General features: G+C 44.2%; 1 protein-coding gene across 1 annotated transcript in view; it reads left to right on the top strand.

Annotated features, from left to right (window-relative positions):
* The window catches only part of PRPF40B (pre-mRNA processing factor 40 homolog B), a 379532-nt gene extending 363328 nt beyond the window's left edge, over window positions 1-16204 (top strand). The window contains exons 28-29 of the mRNA XM_030196851.1: window positions 15597-15770; window positions 15931-16204. Of these exons, the coding sequence (XP_030052711.1) occupies window positions 15597-15770; window positions 15931-16023 (267 nt within the window). The 3' untranslated portion in view covers window positions 16024-16204. The remainder of the gene's footprint in view (window positions 1-15596; window positions 15771-15930) is intronic.
* The last annotated feature ends 7605 nt before the right edge of the window (window positions 16205-23809 follow it).

Genomic DNA, 23809 nt, shown 5'->3' with positions numbered 1-23809 from the left:
TGTTTCTCATTATGAATTTTATATTCCATCCATTTCTCTCTTATATATCTCAAAAATTCCTCATCATAATAAAGCTCAATTGGAAATATCCATTTCCTTCTCTTATATTGCGTATCTTGTCTATTGATGATAATATAGATTGGCGCGTGATCAGATATTACAGTAGCATCTATGCCTGCCCCTTGTACATCTGGGAGAGCCCCCTCATTAATTAAAAGATAATCAATCCGGGATTGAGTATGATGCGCTCTTGAATAGTGTGTATAGTCTCTGAGATCTGGATTTAATATTCTCCACACATCTAGAGCTTCCAGTGCATCACACATCCAAGCAATGCCTTTCATATGATCCCCTTTTCCTCTCCCTTTGGTATGAGTCTTATCTATAGTTTCATCTGCCACAATGTTAAAGTCTCCCCCTATTACCGTCTGCACTTGCGGATCTTGTATTGTTATTGTTTGGATACGCTTAATTAAATTTTGAAAAAACTTTTTGCTGTACACATTCGGGGCATACACATTCACCAGCAGCATTGGCCTTCCATCAATCTGTACCTTAGCTATGATAATTCGGCCCTCTGGGTCTATATATACATGCTGCTGGGTTACCTGGAGCGTTTTATGAATCAATATTGCTACTCCTGCTTTTTTCCCCACTGCTGGGGCCTCTAATATCGTTCCCACCCACCATGTTTTTAGTTTTGCATGTTCCTGTGTTGTTAAATGTGTTTCTTGTATCATGGCTATCATTGCTCCCTTTTTGCGTAATTCCCCCATTATTTTTTTCCTCTTAATGGGCGAGCCTATACCTCCAACATTCCATGAGTATATTTTCATATCTTTCATGTTATTCCTCCATATTTTGCTTCTAATAGCTGGCTAAGTTCCTGCCAATTCCCGGGCTGCTGTCCCAGCTGCAGCAGTCCCTCATAATTACCATATGTCTTACATTGCGACTGAAAGTGTCTATAACCAAATGATTCCATCCCCTTTCCCCTTTGAGAAGAAGTTACCTTTGTCTTTTCCTTTTTGCATATATTGCATCCCCTCCCCCTATCTCCTTTCCCCCCTGCCCTCCCTCCATCCCTTAACATTAACCAAACTTTCCCCCCCGTTTGGCTGGTCACAACTAACCAATGCTTACCTCCCCTCCCCGCTCTAGTCTTAGTCTAATTTCTCTTTCCCCCTCCTCCAATAAGGATACTATACTATTAACATCATTCGCTCCCTTTCTTATGTGTATAGTAATTACTTCCCTACTTCATCCCCTATAAGGATTTCACCTATAGCATGTATGTTTGTACATTATCTTCTCCCCTCTTTTTTAACTTTCAATTCAAGTCCAACTACAACATTTACCAAGTCCTGTTCAATGTATGCTTTAAGTTCTTACAAACTCTCCTGCTCTCGTCGACCGTTTCAGATTCACACAGGTCAAGTAGATCCAGTCTCTGCCGGCTCTGCTTCCGCTGCCCTCTCCAAGTCGACTACAAAGACTCCCGCTTCTTTCTCCGATGTAAATATTTTTATATTTCCATTATGTGTCAGTTTCAAAGTGGCGGGATATTGCAGTGAGAAGCGAATCTTCATCTTAAATAGTTTTGAACATACTGATGAAAATGCCCGCCTTTTTGCTGATATTCCAGCCGAATAGTCTTGGAAACATAGGATCTTCTTGCCTTCATAAGTTAGAGTCGCTGCCGAGCGTGCTGTCTGTAGTATACACTGTTTGTGCACAAAATTTAATATCTTGCAGATTACCACTCGTGATGTATTTTTCCCCATCTGGCGAGTTCCCAGACGATGAGCTCGCTCTATTCTCAATGGGCCTATTGACTCTGGAAAATCCACCTGTGTGTTTAGCCACTGTTCCAGGGTTTTTTCCAACTGACGGGCCCCCAACGCCTCTGGCAGACCCACCAAGCGAATATTGTTCCGTCTGGAACGATTCTCTAAATCTTCGATTTTGTTTTCCATGTCTGCCACCAGTTTCTTCATGTTTCCCTGGTCCTTCTCCACTTCTGTTATGCGATCTTCCACCGCACTGGTCCGTGTCTGGAATGCTACACATTCTTTTGTCAGTTCTCCGATTTTAGCGTTCAGCTGTTCCAGCTTGCCGTCCAGCTTTTGATCGATCGGGCCCAGACGCCGCTCAAGCAGATCTTCCATTACTACTGTTAATTCTGACGTTATCTCCGCTATCCACGCGGAGGAGACCGATGTTCCCGCCTCAGGAGGAGACGCCGCCATTTTGTATTCGGTCGTCTTTCCCCTCTGCTTGTCCCGCGCCGCTACTCTCGCTGTCATTTTCAGTTTTCACCAGCTGTACTGCCGACAGGAGCGCTCCCCAAATGCTGTGCTACAATTTTTTATATTTTGAAGGGTTCGATTCTTTTGCAGATTCGCAAACGGGTAGGTCGGCGACGGAGAGAGATTCACCCGCGACCGCTCTCCATCACAGCATCACGTGACCTCTCCATCCCTTTTCTAATAATAGTCAACATTCTGTTCGCCTTCTTAGCCGCCGCAGCACATTGAGCTGAAGATTTCAACGTCCTATCCACGATGACTCCCAGATCCCTTTCTTGGTCCGTAACTCCTAACGCGGAACCTTGCATGACATAGCTGTAATTCGGGTTCCTCCTTCCCACATGCATCACTTTGCACTTGTCAGCGTTGAACTTCATCTGCCATTTGGACGCCCAATCCCCCAGTCTCACGAGGTCTTCTTGTAATTTTTCACACTCCTCCCGTGACGAGACAACCCTGGATAATTTTGTGTCATCTGCGAATTTAATTACCTCACTAGTTACTCCCATCTCGAGGTCATTTATAAATATGATAAAAAGCAGCAGTCCCAGCACAGACCCCTGAGGGACCCCACTAACCTCCATCGAGAATAATGGCCATTTAACCCTACTCTCTGCTTCCTATCCTTTAACCAGCTCTTAATCCATAATAATACACTGCCTCCGATCCCATGACTCTCCAGTTTCCTTTGGAGTCTTTCATGCGGCACTTTGTCAAACGCCTTCTGAAAATCTAGATATACAATATCCACCGGCTCCCCTTTGTCCACATGTTTGTTCACCCCCTCGAAAAAATGCAGTAGATTTGTGAGGCAAGACTTCCCTTCACTAAAACCGTGCTGACTTTGTCTCAGTAGCCCATGCTTTTGTATGTGCTCTGTAATTTTATTCTTAATAATAGCCTCCACCATTTTCCCCAGCAACGACATCAGACTCACCGGTCTATAATTTCCTGCATCGCCTCTGGAACCCTTTTTAAAAATCGGCATTACATTGGCCACCCTCCAATCTTCCGGTACCACACCTGTTCTTAGGGATAAATTGAATATTACTAACAGTAGCTCCACAAGTTCATTTTTCAGCTCTATTAATACTCTGGGATGAATACCATCCGGTCCCGGTAATTTACTACTTTTCAGTTTGGAGAACTGCCCCATTACATCCTCCAAGTTTAGAGCGAAATCATTTAGTCTTCCTGACTCGTCCGCTTCAAATACCTTTTCCGGCACCGGTATCCCTCCCAAATCCTCCTCGGTGAAGACCAAAGCAAAGAATTCATTCAATTTCTCCGCTACGGCTTTGTCTTCCCTGATCGCCCCTTTAACACCACAGTCGTCCAGCGGCCCTACCGATTCTTTAGCCGGCTTCCTGCTTTTTTTTTTTTAATGAATTTCCAAATTTCTTACAAGCATATCACTTGTTACAGAAAAACAGCATAATACAAACGTTAAAGAAAATAATCAAAGGAAAAATTATACATGCTTCCTTAGACCTCAAATTGAGGGGAGAATTACAGTTTAGTGGAGTTTTGTACTGGTATATTAACACAAATATAAAAAATGCGGTTTAAGTGTGTAATTCGTCACTTATCATTTAACTAATTCTACATTAAGCTGTTTCATATCCAGAAAGGATTTTAGCTGTTCTGAGTCATAAAATACATACTTTATCCCACTATACCTGACCAGGCATTTGCAAGGGTAGACTAACAAAAATGAACCACCCAATTTAAGAACATCCTGTTTCAATGCTAGAAATAATTTTCTACGTTCTTGGGTTACTTTAGTAACATCTGGAAATATCCATATTTTTGTTCCATAAAAAGGAACCTTTGAAAATTTAAAATATAACTTTAATATTGCATTAAGGTCTTGTTCGAATACCAGCGAAACCAAAAGGGTGGCTCGTTGCGGAACTATTTCAATAGATTGTTCTAGAATTTCAGACAAATTGTTAAAGTCTATAACATCCAAACTTTCTTTCTTTCCTTCTTTTCCACCTGAACTTGTCGGAAGATAATAAATGTTATTTATTGGAGGAATGAGTTCTTGAGGCATTTTCAAATTTTCTTGCAGGTATTTTTTAAATAACTCTATAGGCGTCTTATCAGGAATTTTGGGAAAGTTAAAAACACGGAGGTTTAGTCTTTTATTGAAATTCTCAATCTGTTCAATTTTTCTATGTATTGCCAAATTGTCTTTTATCATCGTCATTTTAAAGTCTTGCAATTGATCCATATCTTTTTTTAAGTCTTTTACTTGAATCGTCAGGTCTTCTTTAACTGTTTCTAAATTTTTTGCCATATCCTCAATTTTCAAAGACAAAGTATTTACCTTTTCTGAAGCATTTTGAAGCGTAGAGTCCATTTTACTCAGCTTTAGCCAGATCCTCTCTAGATTAACCTCCGGAGTTGTTGCGGGTCCTTTAAGCCCAAGGACCTCTCTTTCCTGGCTACTTTCCTGTGGCAAGGGTCCTCCGTCTGCTGGCTCCTTGTTCCCCTTATTGGGCTCTTGGATGCCTGCTCCCCTCACCACACCTATAGCCGGACACGGAGGGCATTTAGAATCGGGGGGCGGGGATAAAGATGTTTCTAAGCCCATCAGGGGCTCCGCTCCACCGGTTGCCCCTGCTGCAGGCGACCCCGTCTCTTCTCTCTGTGACGGGCGCGTCAGGAAGCGGACCATGCTACCTCGAAGTGGAGAAGAAGAAGCTGCGGGCGGCAGTGGAAGCCTCACGGCTCCTTTCGTTTTGTATGCGGCATTATGAAATAAAGGAATCACTTCACCCTCGAGCAGCAAGGAACGGTTTCGCCGAACGCGCTCACACTTCCGCCATCTTAGGTAACGCCCCCTCCCTTCCTGCTTTTAATATACCTAAAGAAAATTTTGCTATGTGTTTTTGCTTCTAACGCTAACTTTTTTTCAAAGTCCTTCTTAGCCCTCCTTATTTCCTTTTTGCATTCGGTTTGACATTCCTTATGTTTTATCTTATTGTCTTCAGTCTGTTCCCTTCTCCATTTTCTGAAGGATTGTTTTTTGGCTCTAATAGCGTGCGCCTAAGGTCCCTGCTGCTCCCCAGCAAAAACAAGGGATGAGCGTTTGACTGGCTCAGCTAAGCATAGCCGCAGTAAAAGTGTCCATACCAGACGGCTTGCCGGTTGGAGGGGGGTTAATGATTTTTCACCAAAGGTGGTCTCTCGTAACCTGTGACCGGTGGGTTCTTCAAATAGTCTGGGTAGGATACACCCTCAATCTGGAATCCAAACCTCCAAATTGCCCACCAGGAGCTCATTCTTACAACTCCCAGCACAGGCAGGTATTTGCAGAGGAACTCTCCAGCCTTCTAAAGGCCCATGCGGTCGAACCCATTCCACCAGGGGAAGAAGGGCTGGGATTCTATTCCAGGTACTTCCTCGTGCAAAAGAAAACAGGGGATGCATCCCATCCTAGAGCTAAGGGCCCTGAACAAATTCCTAGTCCAAGAAAAGTTCAGGATGGTTTCCCTGGGCACCCTTCTTCCCATGATTCAGGAAAACGATTGGCTATGCTCTCTGGACTTAAAGGATGCTTACACACACATCTCGATACTCCCAGCTCACAGGAAGTATCTTCGATTTCGGATGGGAACACAGCACTTTCAGTACCGCGTACTGCCCTTTGGCCTGGCGTCTGTGCTCATGTTTACAAAGTGTCTAGCAGTAGTTGCAGTGTCACTATGCAGACTGGGAGTGCGTGTATTTCCTTATCTCTACGATTGGCTGGTAAAGAGCACCTCAGAGGACGGTGCTCTGGAGTCCATGCAAATGAATATTCAGGTGCTAGAGCTACTGGGGTTCGTATTAAATTACTCCAAGTCCCATCTCACTCCTATTCAGAAATTGGAGTTAATTGGAGCACTACTGGATACAAAGACAGCTCGGGCTTATGTCCCCGAGACAAGGGCAGACAACCTCCTGTCCCTGAGGTCCACAGTTCGAGCATCTCAGCAGGTCATAGCTCGGCAGATGTTGAGACTCTTGGGACACATGGCCTCCACAGTTCATGTAACACCCCTGGTACATCTACATATCAGATCAACTCAATGGACCCTAGCTTCCCAGTGGTGTCAAGCGGCAGGGAATCTGGAGGATATGATCCAACTGTCCACCGATTTTCGAAATTCTCTTCACTGGTGGACAGTCCAGTCCAATTTGACCATGGGACGACCATTCCAAATTCTTCAGCCACAAAAAGTACTGACAACGGATGCATCCCTTCTAGGGTGGGCAACTCATGTGGATGGGCTTCACACTGAAGGAGCTCGGTCCTTCCAGGAAACAGGTCTTCAGATCAACCTCTTGGTATTACAAGCGATCTGGAACGCTCTGAAGGCTTTCAGAGATCGGCTGTCCAACCAAATCATCGTGATTCAAACAGACAATCAGTTTGCAATGTACTACACCAGCAAGCGGAGGGGGGGGGCACCAAATCTCGCCCTCTGTGTCAGGAAGCTGTTCAGATGTGGCTTTGGACACGCCATCAGGGCATGTATCTCCAAGCCACTTATCTGGCATGTGTAAACAGCAGTTAGGTTGACAGGCTGAGCAGGGTAATGCAACCTCACGAGTGGTCACTGAATATGGGCGTATCCCGCAAGATCCTCCGAGCGTGGGGCACCCCTCTCGGTGGATCTTTTTGCCACTCAAATCAATCACAATGTCCCTCAGTTCTGTTCCAGGTTTGAGGCCCACGACAGACTAGCGTCAGACACCTTTCTCCTTCATTGGGGAACAGGCCTTCTGTATGTATATCCTCCGATACTTCTAGTAGGGAAGACTTTGCTGAAACTCAAGCAAGACCACGGAACCATGATCCTAATTGCATCCTTCTGTCCGTGTCAGATTTGGTTCTCTCTTCTTCTGGAGTTGTCCTCCGAGAAACCGTGGAGATTGGAGTGTTTTCCAATCCTCATCACTCAGAACGAGGTGTCACTTCGACATCCTAACCTCCAGTCTTTGGCTCTCACAGCCTGGATGTTGAGACCTTTTAATTTGCTTCCTTGGGTCTTTCAGAGGGTGTCTCCTGAGTCTTGCTTGCTTACAGAAAAGATTCCACGAAGATGTGTTATTCTTTCAAATGGAGGAGGTGCCGTCTGGTGTGACAGCAAGGCCCTAGATCCTCTCGTCCTACACAGACCCTGCTTGAATACCTTCTACACTTGTCAGAGTCTGGTCTCAAGACCAACTCCGTAAGGGTTCACCTCAGCGCAATTAGTGCTTATCATCTGCGTGTGGAGGGTAAGCCTATCTCTGGACAGCCTTTAGTTCGCTTCATGAGAGGTTTGCTTTTGTCAAAGCCCCCTGTCAAACCTCCACCAGTGTCATGGGATCTCAATGTCATTCTCACCCAGCTGATGAAAGCTCCTTTTGAGCCACTGAATTCCTGCCATCTGAAGTACTTGACCTGGAAGGTCATTTTCTTGGTGGCTGTTACTTCAGCTCATAGGGTCAGTGAGCTTCAGGCCTTAGTAGTAGATGCAGCTTATACTAAGTAGTCCTCCGCACGCACCCTAAGTTCCTTCCAAAGGTGGTGTCAGAGTTCCATCTGAACCAATCGAATTGTCTTGCCAACATTTTTTCCCCATCCTCATGCCCACCCTGGCGAAAGCAACTTGCACACCTTGGAGTGCAAGAGAGCATTGACCTTTTACGTGGAGTGGACAAAGCCCTTCAAACAGTCCGCCCAGTTGTTTGTTGCTTTTGATTCCAAAGGAGGGGAGTCGCCATTGGAAAACACACAATCTCTAATTGGCTAGCAGATTGCATTTCCTTCACTTATGCCCAAGCTGAGCTGACTCTGAAGGGCCATGTCACGGCTCATGTTAGAGCCATGGCTGCATCAGTGGCTCACTTAAAGTCAGCCTCCATTGAAGAGATTTGTATAGCTGCAACGTGGTCTTCAGTCCACACATTCACTTCTCACTACTGCCTTCAACTGGATACCCAACGCAACAGTCGGTTTGGGCAGTCAGTGCTGCAGAATCCTTTTGGGGTTTAGAATCCAACTCCACCCCCTTAGGCCCGTTTTTATTCTGTTCCAGGCTGCACTCGCAGCTAGCTGCATATAGTTTCAGGTTAGCCTATTTAAGTCCTCGCCGTTGCGAGGCCCAATTGACCATTGTTTATTGTTTTGAGTGATCCTGGATGCTAGGGATACCCCACGTGTGAGAATAAGCAGCCTTCTTGTCCTCGGAGACAGTGAAGATACCTGTAGCAGGTATTCTCTGAGGACAGCAGGCTGATTATTCTCACATTCCCTCCCACCTCCCCTTTGGAGTTGTTATTTGTTTTGCTTTTTGATTTAACTGAGGTATGTGCTCGCGTGGTGGGCAGGAAGTCAGTCAGTGCATGCGTGTTGCACGCGCTCCAGAAGACTCTAGTAAAGTATTTTGTCTTTGCTATGGCAAAATGCCGGTTCCCGGGCCGACGCGGACATTGACCCACGTGTGAGAATAATCAGCCTGCTGTCCTCGGAGAATACCTGCTACAGGTAAGTATCTTCGCTTTCTTATGCCTTTGACCTTTCCTCTGGGGAAAACTTTTGAGTGCCCAAACTTAATTGCCACTCAACAGATAGTTTGACTAGAGGTAGCCCATATTGCTGCTTATTTAGTCTTTATTTACTCATCATGGTTTACTTGAAAAAACAAAGGCTGCTGTCTTTTGCTTTTGACTCTGTTGGTTTTCTTTGTCAGACTAGCATCTGTGCAGTATCACAGGGTGTGTTTTCACTATGGCAGCATTGCTAGATGAAAACAAATGCTGTTCCGATTCTGTCATGTCATTTGCGGGACACAGACCATAAAAGTCTGCCCGGCACTGTCCTCATGCTCCAAATTGCTGGAGTCTTCGACAAAGCCCTCTCCAGCCCATCCTAAACTGGATTGCTATATGCGGGACATAGACTGTACAAGCCAGCCCAGCACCACTTGACTTACCATTCATTTTCTAATTAGAGATAGGCTGTGTTCATCCCATGCCATTTTGAATTCCACCACCATTTTTTTCTCCACCTTGGGAGGGCATTTCAGGCATCAACCACCCTCTCTGTGAAAAAGAATTTTCTGACATTACTCGTAAGTCTACCACACAGCAACCTCAATTCATGTCCTCTAGTTTTACCATTTTTTCTTCTCTGGAAAATATTTGTCTCTATAGTAATACCTTTCAAGTATTTAAACATCTGTATCATATCTCCCCTGTCCCTCCTCTCCTCTAAAGAGTATACATATTCTGTTCTTCCAGTCTCTTCTCATACGTATTTTGGCCCAAGCCCTATACCATTTTTGTCGCCTTCCTGTGGACTGCTTTGTCTTCTTACATCTTTAGCAAGATACAGCCTCCAAAACTGAAAATACTCCAAGTGGGGCCTCACCAACAACTTGTGCAGGGGCATCAACACCACCTTCCTTCTGCTGGCTATGCCTCTCTATACAGCCTAGCATCCTTCTGGCTATGGGCACTAACTTGTCACACTGTTTCTTCACCTACAGATCCTCAGATACTATCCCCCAAGGTCCCTCTCCCTGTTTGTGCAAATCAGCCTCTCACCACCTGACACATATGTCTCTCTTGGATTTCTACTTCCTAAGTGCATCACTCTTTCACTACTTTTGAGATTTGTGATTTAAACAAGAGAGATGAGTCTAGTAAGACTCCTAAGATATGAATAACATTGGTTTGTGGCACTGGGATATTATCAAAAGGAAGTGGCATCAGTAAACATTTATTTCCTTTTCCAGAGAAGGTGAGCCTGACGTTGGTGCTGGGCAAAATGGTAGAGACTATTATAAAGAACAAAATTGCTGAGCATTACTGGCCAATGTGACACCAATTTTTTAAAAGGGTTCTAGGAGTGATCCGGGAAATTATAGACTGGTAAGCCTGATGTCGTTGCTGGGCAAGATAGTGGAAACTATTATAAAGAATAAAATTACAGAACACATAGACAAACATAGTTTGATGGGACAAAGTCAGCATGGGTTCAGCTGAGGGAAGTCTTGCCTCACCAATTTGCTTCATTTCTTTGAAGACGTGAATAAACATGTAGATAAAGGTGAGCCGGTTGAAGTAGTGTATGTAGATTTTCAGAAAACATTTAATGGAGTTCCACATGAGAGACTTCTGAAAGGATTGGAGAGTCATGGGATAGGAGGCAATGTTCTGGTGTGGATTAGGAATTGGTTATTGGACAGAAGACAGATGGTAGGGTTAAATGGTCATTTCTCTCAGTGGAGGAGGGTGAACAGTGGAGTGCGCAGGGATCTCTACTGGAACTGATACTGTTTAACATATTTATAAATGATAATGGAAATTGGAACGAATGAGGTGATCCGATTTGCAGATGATGCAAAGCTATTCAAGATTCTTAAAACACGTGTGGATTGTGAAATATTGCAGGAAGACCTTAGGAAATTGGAAAACTGGGCATCCAAGTGGCAGATGAAATTTAATGTGGACAAACACAGGGTGATGCACATTGGAAAGAATAATCTGAATCAGTTACCTGATGCAAGGATCCACCTTGGGGGTCAATGCTCAAGAAAAAGATCTGGGTGTCATTGTAGATAATACGCTGAAATCTTCTGCTCAGTGTGCGGCAGCGGCCAAAAAAACAATTAGGATGCTAGGAATTATTAGGAAAGGGATGGTGAATAAGATCGAAGACACTATAATGCCTTTGTATCGCTCCATGGTGCATCCATACCTTGAGTGTTACGTTCAGTTCTGGTTGCCGTATCTCAAAAAGGATATGGTGGAACTGGAAAGGTTCAAGGAGGAGCGGCCAAAATAATAGGGGGGTGGAGCTCTTCTCGTATGGGGAAAGGCTGGGGAGGTTAGGGCTCTTTAGCTTGAAAGGGAGACGGATGAGGGGAGATATGATTGAGGTCTGCAAAATCCTGATTGGTGTAGAGCAAGTAGAAGTAAATCAATTTTTTTACTCATTACAAGGGTACGGGGATTTGGGGACACTTGAGGAAGTTACATGGAAATACTTTTTGAACAAATAGGAGGAAATATTTTTTCACTTGGTGAATAGTTGGGCTCTGGAGCTCTTTGCCAGAGGATGTGGTAGCAGCAGTTGGTGTATTTGGGTTTGAAGAAGGTTTGGACAAATTCCTGGAGGAAAAGTCCATAGTATGCTATTGAAGCAGACATAGGAAGCAACTACTTGCCCTGGTAGTATGGAATGTTACCACGATTTGGGTTTCTGCCAGATACTTGGGACCTGACTTGGCCACTGTTTGGAAAACAGGATACTGGGTTAGATGGACCATTGGTCTAACCCAGTATGGCTACTCTTATGTTCTTGTATTCAAAAACGTGGATTAATGAGACAAAGCCAACATGGATTTAGTGAAGGGAAATCTTGCCTCATCAATCTATTATATTTCTTTGAAGGGGTGAACAAACATGTCGATAAAGGTGAGCCGGTCAATATTGTGTATCTGGATTTTCAGAAGGTGTTTGACAGAATACCTCATGAAAGACTCCAGAGGAAATTGGAGAGTCATGGGATAGGAGGTAGTGTCCTATTGTGAATTAAAAACTGGTCAAAAGATAGAAAACAGAGTAGGATTAAATGGTCAGTATTCTCAATGGAGAAGATAGTGGGGTTCCCCGGGGGTCTGTGCTGAGACCGCTGCTTTTAAACATATTTATAAATGATCTAGAGATGGGATTAACTAGTGAGGTAATTAAATTTGTTGATGACACAAAGTTATTCAAAGTTGTTAAATTGCAAGAGTATCGTGAAAAATTGCAAGAGGACGTTTACGAGACTGGGCATCTAAATGGCAGATGATGTTTAATGAGAGCAAGTTCAAAATGATGCATGTCGGAAAGAGGAACCCGAATTATAGTTATGTAATGCAAGGTTCCACATTAGGAATCAGTGACCAGGAAAGGGATCTAGGCGTCATCATTGATGATACGTTGAAACCCTCTGCTCAGTGTTGAGCAGCAGCTAGGAAAGCAAATAGAATGTTAGGTATTATTAGGAAAGGAATGGAAAACAAAAATGAGGATGTTATTATGTCTTTGTATGGCTCCATGATGCGACCGCACCTCGAAAATTGTGTTCATTCTGATTACCGCATCTCAAAAAACATACAGTGGAATTAGAAAAGGTACAGAGAAGGGCAACAAAAATTATAAAGGGGATGGGAAGATTTCCCTATGAGGAAAGGCTAAAGCGGCTAGGGCTCTTCAGCTTGGAGAAAATATGGCTGAGGAGAGATATAATAGAGGTCTATAAAATAATAAGTGGAGTGGAACAGGTAGACGTGAATTGCTTGTTTACTGTTTAGAAAAATACTAGGACTAGGGGGCACACAATGAAGCTACAAAGTAGTAAATTGAAAACGAATCAGAGAAAATATTTCTTCACTCAACATATAATTAAACTGTGGAATTCATTACCAGAGAATGTAGTAAAAGCGGTTAGCTTAGCGAGGTTTTAAAAAGGTTTGGATGGCTTCCTAATGGAAAAGTCCATAGACCATTATTAAAATGGACTTGGGGAAAATCCACTGCTTATAAGCAGCATAAAATGTATTGTACTGTTTTGGGATCTTGCCAGGTCCTTGTGACCTGGATTGGCCACTGTTGGAAACAGGATCCTGGGCTTGATGGACCTTCAATCTGTCCCAGTATGGCAATACTTATTTACTTATGAGAATGCATTTTGATTTACTGGGGTTCAGGACAGCTATCCAATCTAGAGGATTTTAATGTCATCGGCATATACAAACATGGTAAGTTCTTATGTCTGGGCTAATATGGGCTAAGAAATGTTGAAGAAGATCAGAGAAAGAATGGTGCCCTGAGGGACACGTGAAATTTTGCAAAAAGGAGCAGAGGTGGAATTGTTGAAGAATACTATGTAATGTCTGTTAGAAAGGTTATGAAGTAAACCATTCTAAAGTGCTGTCAGTCCAATAGAGCATAGACATGAAAGTTGTATGGAATGGTTCACAAGATCAAATGCTGCTGACAGATCTAAAAATAATAAGAGAACAGATTTACGTTGATCAAGTGAACAGTAAAGGAAAGTAATAATTCTGAGAAGTGAGAATTGTCTGAAGGCTGTCTGGTTAGGGTGGGGGGCATTGGTTTTATAAATAAAATCCACAAGTTGAAAGTGAACCACAGTAAGATATAAATTTGCCACTGGATGATAATTATTGGGATCAGAAAGAGGTTTAGATGTATCTTTAATTTTAGGTCGGATGGTGGTGGTCTTCCAGTAATCTGGGACAAAACCAGAGGATAAGCTAAGAAAGATTATGTTATGAACAAACAAAAGATTAATGAGGTCGAGGAAAATTTAAATACATTAGACAGAAGAGGGTCAAAAGGAGCAGTGGTCATCTTCTTGGTTTTAATAATCCTTTCTAGACTTGCAATGGTTGGAAGGTTAAATCAATTAAGAGTGCACCAAGGACACCTTGAGATGATTGGGGAAGAAGAACAAGTATGCTGCGGAGGGAGAGTTTTCAGCAAAGTAGTGATTTCAGACACAAAGTTGGTGGCCAAAGTCTGTGCAGAGGGCAGTGCCATTGGGGCTAGTGAAGACTGGCAGTAGTTTATCAGAGATCGTAGGGTTTTGTAAATAATAATTTCATCTTAATACTTCCCCTCATCTTCCTTTAAGCTCTCTAATCTACAAGTTTGCACATGAAGACAAGTCTGTAAGAACAGATTGTAGAAGGAGAAGAGGGAGAATGGTATAGCAAAAGAAAATCTGAAGGAGGGGAAATCTTAAGACGAAATGAGAGATTCTAAATAGGGAAAAGAAGTGGCTTAGAAATTGGTTAAAGAGAGGGTAGAGGATAGAGAACTGCTATTCCACCACCTCTGTGGTCAAGACAATTAGATGGGTAGCGGTAATATGAAGGAGCAGCTTGGTTAAGATAGGCTGCATCTGAATCCGACAGCCGAGTTTCAGTAAGAAAGAGAAGATCCAATTTGTTAGATAAGATCCTGGATCAAAGAGTGTTTATTATGAACAGAATGGCAGTTTATAAGACCAGCTGATAAGGAAAGAGCGGTAGAGAGTAAAGGGGGCGAAGAGAGAGAGTGAATGGGAACATGAAAGAGTTGTCTTACCTGACACAGACGAGAAGAGCAAGACAGCCCCAAAAAATCAGAATAGGTGCCGCAAGACACATACTAAGATGAATTAAAATTAACACAATGATGACAGTAAAATAGGTTGAGTATAGCTGCTATAACTACAGCAGACAATATGCCTCATAATTTCACCACTTGAGTAAAAAATAAAAATAAAAAACCCCTGTGTTGAAAGATGATGAAATGTATTACACGTTAAGCCTTTGTTTTTGCCAGATCCTTGCAACTATTGATATATCTGTATAGTGTAAACATATCATTCTTTATCTAATAGAACTAGTAGTAACATAGTAGATGACGGCAGAAAAAGACCTGCACGGACCATCCAGTCTGCCCAACAAGACAAACATATGTGTAAACCTTACCTTGATTTGTACCTGCCTTATTCAGGGCACAGACCGTACAAGTCTGCGCAGCAGTACTTCCCGCCTCCCAACCACCAGTCCCGCCTCCCATCACCGGCTCTGGCACAGACCGTATAAGTCTGCCCTCCACTATCCTCGCCTCCCAACCACCAACCCCTCTTCCCCTCACCTGCTCCGCCACCCAATTTCAGCTAAGCTTCTGAGGATCCATTCCTTCTGCACAGGATTCCTTTATGCATATCCCACGCATGTTTGAATTCCGTTACCGTTTTAATCTCCACCACCTCCCACGGGAGGGCATTCCAAGCATCCACCACCCTCTCCGTGAAAAAATACTTCCTGACATCTTTCCTGAGGCTGCCCCCCTTCAACCTCATTTCATGTCCTCTAGTTCTACCGCCTTCCCATCTCCAGAAAAGGTTCGTTTGCGGATTAATACCTTTCAAATATTTGAACGTCTGTATCATATCACCCCATGTTCCTCCTTTCCTCCAGGGTATACATGTTCAGGTCAGCAAGTCTCTCCTTAGTAATTTCAGTAGTCAGCAAATGTAAGGCTCTGTCCTTTCTGTTGACTTGTGGCACCTTCTTTATACTTTTTATAACATTTGAGTACCAGAAACTGAACCAGGTAGGGTGATGGTCTTCAATAGCGAAAGAATGTTACCCTGTCCTGTAGCACTGCAGGAATGTACAGTGTTAATAAACCATCTGGCATTGACTGTAGCTGTTACCTGTTTTTCTTTCACAGAACAGCCCTGAAAGTGATGTGGAGCGAGAGAAGGAGAAAAGCAGGAAAGAAAAGGAGAAAGAGAATGAAAAAGAGAGTAACCGAGAGAGGGAAAAAGAGAGAGAAAAAGAAAAAGAGGCTGATCGTTCTGACTCACATCGCAAGTCTCCGAAACGACTCTCAAAGAAGGAGAAAGTAAGTGACGCTAGACAGTAGAGATGCATTTTGGTGTTAAAGAAAGAGCTAAAAAATGTATTCCTGCTGTTAGATTTGGGAAGGAAACAAGGCAACATGAATTATGGGCTAGCCCTCTCCCCAGAAGACCACAACTCTTCAGCTTTGCTTCTCTTTCCAGACAGGCTGGGACACATCTGAAAGTGAACTTAGTGAAGGAGAGTTAGAGAAGAGACGTAGGACATTGCTGCAGCAGCTGGGTGATGACCAGTAAGTGGCTGCTGTCTCCCTCCCCAAGAGCTCTCTTTCAATTCTTCAAATGACTTTTGTGTGATGCCTCTGCCTGTCTGCTTAAAATCCTATCAACTGTAATCCTTGGAGAGTTTTCTCAGGCCTCTGTTTCGCTGAGGCACAAAGCTGGATTACTGCAGCATTAAATTTGGCACCAGAATTGTGATCTCCTGTCTTGGCATTTCTTAGCTGTATTTCTAGAGGATGTGAAAAAGCAGTACCACTGCTCTCCAATTAGAAAAGATAGCTATTCAAAGCTATTAAGAAACCTGCAGCATGTTGCCCTCTGTACACAGGTTTGGGGTATTGAAGCCTCTTCATTGCCCGCGGCACCATAACAACAGCCATCAGAAGCCCATTTCATATTTACCTTGCTGGACAGCAGGAGCTTCAGCTTGGTACCACTGAATGCTTCTTTGCTTCCTCTAGCAGAAAGGTGTTACTGTGCTGTTTTATTATTTAGGGGCTAGTGCCAGAACGCAGGCCACATTCTGATGTGTAAATCTTTCTGCTTCCCCTAGAGCCTTGTCTTCTTGTCATAAAGATATTGTATTTATTTAGCAGTTCATAAGCTGAACCATTGGGACTACTGTTGGCAAGGAATATTTATCTTGGTCAAACCATGGTTGATATGTTATATGTATGGGTGCTAAGCAGCACACTGTTTGCTACATTGCACTAGAATAGAATAAAACATTTATGATATATCAGTGAAACACTAGAAGGCCAAGGGAACCCCCAGACTTAGCAGTGACATCCTAGGATGCTCATTCCTGTCACTGGATTGTTTGCTTTCTCCCATGCTGTCATCTCTTGGAAACGTTGGCTACAACAATCATTCTTCACTGTAAGTTCCTCTGGAGTAACATGAAAGAAATGAAGAAGAATTCCTTTTCCATTTACTAGAGCTACCACTAAGCTAATTTATTTGTGAATCTGAGGAATGCAAAAAAACACTCTTGCCTTTGGGTCACACATTAGTATTTTTTGTCTCTGCCCCCCCCCCCCTTTTTTTTTTTTTTAGCTTTTGGTGCTGAGGCTGGATGTGCTTGACCTTGGAAATTTTAAAGATTCAGTGCCATCCAAACTCAGCCAAGCAAAGCTCCACCATGCCTGTACGGGATGAAGGTGTAAAGGACCTTTTCGTCTCCTGTCCTGTCCAATCACCTGCAGTTTGTTCAAAAATAAGATTCCATACATGCTGTCAATTAAATGAAGAGTTTTTTCCCCCCAATGATAATTGAATGCTGGTGTTATTTCTTGTACAATGTTGTCTACAGTGGTTTTGTTTAGGTATAAAAGGAAGATGGACTGATACCCAATATGAAACTTTTGTTGTTTTCTGCCAGCCACATAGGCTTCCAGTATGAAAGTGAGTTCTAAAGCAGAGGAAAATGAAATAAAGGTCACATTTTCCCAGCATATACATATACTGTGGATTAGCCTCATCATTGCTATTATAAAACCTAGCAGTAGCCACCCTTCTGTACCCAGTTCAAGCCCCTAATCCATAGTGAGGGTGAAGGGACTTTAAATATCTACTTCCAGGTAGAAAAAACGCAAAGTCATGCACATTCCTCTGAGGAGACATCATGAATTGGTGCTATTAGTAGTCTTGACACTCTGCCGTGCCCTGCCTTTCAGGCAGCCCCAGTAGCTGGGAATGTCTCTTTCATACTGAAGGGCAAATGCACAAAGCATTAGCGCGGCTTTAACCAAGTTTGACCATGGGTTTTACTGGCCGAGCAATGCTCAGAATGGTTTCAGCCCAAATATTAACCTGTGCAGAAACCATTATCACAGACCACATTAAAATGCATGTTAATGCAATCATTTGGTATTCCCCAGCCATGCTGAAAAAAATAAAAAGTTTCACCTGTATATTGTGCATGGGAAACTTTTTCACCAGATCCAGGGCAGCATAGAAGGGTTGATTGAGAGGAGTGGCACCACTTCTCTCCCTCCAACCCAGCCACCCTACCCTGAACTGCTTAGTGCACCAGCCTTCTTACAGCCAGCCAGTCTCCCTCCCTCTCCCTAACCCAAACACTCCCCCCCCCCCCCCCATGTTTCTAACTTTAAAATTCTCCCTAGTAGTCTAGTGGGCCCCCCACCCCTGATTGGTTTCTGACTTGGCACCCCTCCCTGGTGGTCTAATGGTCCCCTCCTGACCTAACACCCCCTTACCCTAATATTAAAAAAATGCCTAGGTGCCCCCACTTGCTCCTGCTTCCAGGTGCCGTGATCTGCAAAATTTCTCCTTTACATGATAGAGAGGCCCTGCCTGGTACATCCTAAGATCCACTATGCAGGATGGGATGCCACCATTTTGCTGATGATGGTGCCCAGAGGGTATCATTCCCTCCTTATGTGAGGTATGAGGTCAGGGGACTAGGCGTAGGGTCATGGGGTGGGTGGGTGTCCCGTTCTGCCAGGGATTTTTTTGGGGGTGAATAGGTGTCCCGATGGACTGCCAAGGATTGGGGGGGGGGGGGCTGCAAGACTATCAGGGAATTTGTGCATGGGGGAAGTGGGCTGGGACTACCTGACCACCAGGGCGGGGGGGGGGGGGGGGTCGATCATGTGGGACAGGGTGGATGCCTCTATACATCAGGAATATGTTTGGAGGGGGGTAGGAATAGGTGTCAGTTTGGAGGATGTTTGTTGGGCATAAGTTAGGGGCATGTTTGTAGGGACTCTTTTTGTTTTGTTTTGTTAAATGTTCAACCTTTCCTATCAAGTGCCTCAGCCAATCACTGCTCAGCAGTGGCGTTCCTAGGGGGAGGCGGTGGGTGCGGTCCGCCCCGGGTGCACGCCGCTGGGGGGGAGGTGCCGCGCGCCTGTCTGCTCCGCTCGTTCCGTGCTCCCTCTGCCCCGGAACAGGTTACTTCCGGTTCCGGGGCAGAGGGAGCATGGAACGAACGAAGCCGACAGGCGCGCGGCACCTCCCCCCCAAGCAGGTAAAAATGCACCCGGGGGGGGAGGGGGTGTCGTTTCGCCAGGGGGAGGTTTCATTTCACCAAGGGGGGAACAGGTGTCGTTTTGCCGGGGGAGGGGGGGCATCTGCGATCCGCCCCGGGTGTCAGCCGCCCTAGGAACGCCACTGCTGCTCAGGTATGGATAGGAAAGTTCACATTTAGTGCTGAGCTGCAGCTTACTGCTACAATTTTAATATGGCAGAAATTTACATGTTCATACTGTGACAGTTTTTTTGATGCTAATTGTGTGGTAGAATGAAGACTACCGCAAGCCGGGCTCTGTGTGCTTTTTACTGTTCGCAGTAGCACACAACGAGAATCATATGCAAATATATTAAAATGAGCTGATTACTATTTAAATGTGCAGATGCACAGCCATTTCCGAATGATGTACAGAATGCAGCCCCTACCTTTTATGAGGAAATTTTTACGGGAGGGCAAGAGCCGTCTTAGCATGACGGTGCTGTGAGTATTTCAATTGGTATTTCAAAAGGCAGAGAACTGTGGCCTTCATGAACTCATCTAACACAAGTAATTTCTTTTTAAATGGCGAATACACATTCATTGATGTGGACAACATTCTTGAAAATTGAAAAAGTGAAACTAACTTGTAATAGCTAGCTCAAAAGCCAAAGCCAGGGTAAACCAGACACGATCAATATTTTCTCCAAAAAAAGCACATAGTTTTGAATTTTAAAAAAAGTTACACACGTCTTTTATCCATGTACATAACATAGTAACATAGTAGATGACGGCAGAAAAAGACCTGCACGGTCCATCCAGTCTGCCCAACAAGATAAACTCATATGTGCTACTTTTTGTGTATACCTTGAGTTGTACCTGTCCTCTTCAGAGCACAGATCATATAAGTCTGCCCAGCACTATCCCCACCTCCCAACCACCAGCCCTGGAACAGACTATATAAGTCTGCCCAGCACTATCACCGCCTCCCAACCACCAGTCCCGCCTCCCACCACCGGCTGTGGCACAGTCCGTATAAGTCTGCCCAGCACTGTCCCCGCCTCCCACCACCAGCTCTGGCACAGACTATATAAGTCTGCCCAGCACTATCCCCGCCTCCCAACCACCAGTCCCACCTCCCACCACCGGCTCTGCATGTATGAAAGCCGTGTATAGCAGTGAAATGCTGTGGAGGTACGTCCACGATTGACTCTCCTACTACGCATGCGCTGCTTAGTGGGTGGATGACCTATGCGTGTGCTGGCTTTTTCCCTGCCGAGCTGCTTGCTTTAATTGCGAGCAGTGGGTTTTTTTATGGGGACTTTTGTGCATCGGTGCCTTAGTCTAGTGCTATCAGGAGCAAATAGGCAACAATGGACATAATTATACTTTTCCTGAAAGCAATGAAATTCTAGAAAATAATCCACAAAACAGAAATAATAGATTTTTTTATGTTAGAAATTATGTACAGTACTGAAAGGCACCAGTAAAATATACTTTACATGTACACCAGTTACAGATATAGAGAAGATACATTGGAATGGATATATTGTAAACAGTCTGAAAGTTTGGGTAGCTTTTAAAAAGAGCTGAGACTGCATAAGCAGTTGTCCTATTAAGCAGTATTCCTGTATTGGAAGATCAAGACAAGTCGGTGTTTTCTATGCGTGGTTTATAAATACATTCCCAGCACCAGACAGCAAGACAGACAAAAGGAATGGGAAATGCACAGCGAAAGGTACATTGTGGAATTCTGTATTGTTTTTGTCCCTCCTGTTAGGTATGATTCCCTCCACCCCCCACCCCTGTTAATCTGTATGTAAATGGAATAGAGTGGTTCCTGCAGTAGTTGGTGCAGTTGAGAAACAATGAGCCAGTTCTCAGAAAGAAGGAAGGGAGCCCCTCATGAGAAACACTGATTAACAAACACAAGAGCTGCACTGCTTATAGCCTAGATCCTAGAAAATGACTTACAGGAATTTGCATCAACAGAATCAAATACTTAACAAACATGAAACTTATAAAAAAAAACCTTGCTCTGCAGAAAGTTGAAAAGTTTCAACCATGCAGTAGCTAAAGATCCTGTGCAAAATTCATTTCTGTGGTCCCTAGTTTGAAGATTCTTTGGTATTAAGAGGACAAAAAAAGAAAAGATGTGTGCATATATGTAAATGCACCCAAGAAATTGTACAGTAGCAAAGGTCTTGAAAATTAGTGGTTCTGGAAGACAACCATTAAGACTAACACTTGCAAGGCACTGGTACCTATGGCTCTGTAAAAAGGTATCAACTGAAGTTGTATTCAGCTATTTACTTTAAACGTTTTGTTTCTAGTGAGTGAAATTATATATATGTATGCCTTTGTCACTCTCAACATGAGAAATTTAACTGCAGCTCATCTCAGCTTCCCAAGAGTGGCTGTTAATCTCATTAGACTAAGAGGCGTATTTTCAAAGCACTTAGACTTACAAAGTTCCATAGTAACCTATGGAACTAAATGAGCCCCGTGGAGGGGCATAATCGAATGGGGCGCCCAAGTTTTACAGGGGCCATCCTAGCAGGACGGCTTTGTGAAGGGGCGGGGAAGCCCATATTATCGAAACAAGATGGGCGTCCATCTTTCGTTTCGATAATACAGTTGGGGACGCCCAACTCTCAACATTTAGGTCGACCTTAGAGATGGTCATCCAGTTTTCAGCGATAATGGAAACTGAGGACACCCATCTCAGAAACGACCAAATCCAAGCCCTTTGGTCGTGGGAGGAGCCAGCATTCATAGTGCACTGGTCCCCCTGACATGCCAGGACACCAACCGGGCACCCTAGGGGGCACTGCAGTGGACTTCACAAATTGCTCCCAGGTGCATAGCTCCCTTACCTTGTGTGCTAAGCCCCCCAACCCCCCCTCCACAAAAAAACCCCACTCCTTACAACTGTACACCACTACCATAGCCCTAAGGGGTGAAGGGGGGCACCTACATGTGGGTACAGTGGGTTTCTGGTGGGTTTTGAAGGGCTCACATTTATCACCACAAGTGTAACAGGTAGGGGGGGATGGGCCTGGGTCCACCTGCCTGAAGTGCACTGCACCCACTAAAACTGCTCCTGGGACCTGCATACTGCTGTGATGGAGCTGGGTATGACTTTTGAGGCTGGCAATTTTATTTTTAGGGTGGGAGGGAGTTGGTGACCACTGGGGGAGTAAGGGGAGGTCATCCCCGATTCCCTCCAGTGGTCATCTGGTCAGTTCGGGCACCTTTTCACGGCTTGGTCACAAGAAAAAATGGACCAAGTAAAGTCGGCCAAGTGCTCGTCAGGGATGCCCTTCTTCCATTATTGGCCGAGGACGTCTGTGTTAAGCACGCCCCAGTCCCGCCTTCGCTACGCTGCCGACGCGCCCCCATGAACTTTGGTCGTCCCCTTGACGGGAAGCAGTTGAGGACGCCTAAAATCAGCTTTCGATTATGCCGATTTGGGCGATGCTGAGAGAAGGACACCCATCTCCCGACTTGTGTCAGAAGATGGGCCCCCTTCTCTTTCGAAAATAAGCCTGATAGTAACCTAAGTGATTTGAAAATGAGCCCCTTAGTGTCAAAGGGCTTACAGTTGCCATGGGCTGATTCACATCCATCATGTGTTTGGGTTTTTACACATTAATGTAGTTTGATTTTGGTCTTTTTTTTAGGATATAAGGCAGAAGCAGCCTTAAACGGGGCAGTTTTCAAATAGCACACATACTTGGAAAGGACACAAGTGCTACCAGCTGAGACAGAAAAGTATAGTCTCTAGTTGTAAAAGTGTCACTTATGTCCAGCCGTTTCTTCCCCTCATGTAAACCTGCCCCTGGGAACAGCTACTCATAACCCAGGTGCAGGTTACCATGTGCTTTGGAAGAACATGCTTATGGATGGAAATGTTGGCAAGAGTTATTTTATCTGGGTAAATTGCCATTTACCATGTTCAACAGCTTTGAAACTTGTCCCACAAAGGAGACAGCAAAGGTGACTCAATAAAACGATGATGCTGTATTGGTCTACATTTATTGGTCAACAGCAATGACTTGACACGCCGTGTTTCAGCCCACTGGCCTGCTTCAGGTGTCTTCCTCTGTTGTGTGGTTGAGTCTGTCAGTATCACTAGCGAAAATGTGTCAAGTTTTATTATTGTGGTTTTTAAAAAAATGGCAGGAAGCACTGCAGATATCGCCACACGCCCTCGAAAATAACACTCTGAATCTTCTCCAGACTTGCCATTTTTTAAACCGCAATAATAAAACTTGTCACATTTACAGCAAGCAATACTGATAGACTTATCCACACAACACAGGAAGACTCCTGAAACAGGCCAGTGGGCTGAAACACAGCCGTGTTGAGTTGTTGTTGACCAATGAACCTTCTAGAACCTTCATGAGCATTTTATTGAGTCACCTTTGCTTTCTCCTTTGTGGTATTATCTCTGTGAGGTTATTTGTTCTTTTGAAAATTATCCTCCATAAATGGTGTTAAAAAGCACATTTCTGTAAGAAACCAAAGCCACCTCTCTCCTAGTGGTTCATATTTTATAGTCACCACAACACTGCGTAACTGTTGAAGGGCTGGCTGGCCCTCTAGAATGCAACTCAAAGTAGTTTATTCCAGGGAGAATTCTGCACAAAAAAAATGAAAATTCTGCACACTTTGTAATTTTTTTTGTGCAGAATTCCCCTATAATAGGGGCTGGCATGGCCCCCAGGCATAAAATATCCCCACCCCTGTTTCCCATGCACTTTCATGCAGACCTCCACCACACTGCCATGGTGTGTGTACACACACACCCACACCATCCACCTTTGC

This window comes from Microcaecilia unicolor, chromosome 3 (genome assembly GCF_901765095.1).
Source record: "Microcaecilia unicolor chromosome 3, aMicUni1.1, whole genome shotgun sequence".
Lineage (NCBI taxonomy): Eukaryota > Metazoa > Chordata > Amphibia > Gymnophiona > Siphonopidae > Microcaecilia > Microcaecilia unicolor.
Note: the sequence above shows the minus strand (reverse complement) of the source record. Positions and strands in the feature narration are given on the sequence as shown.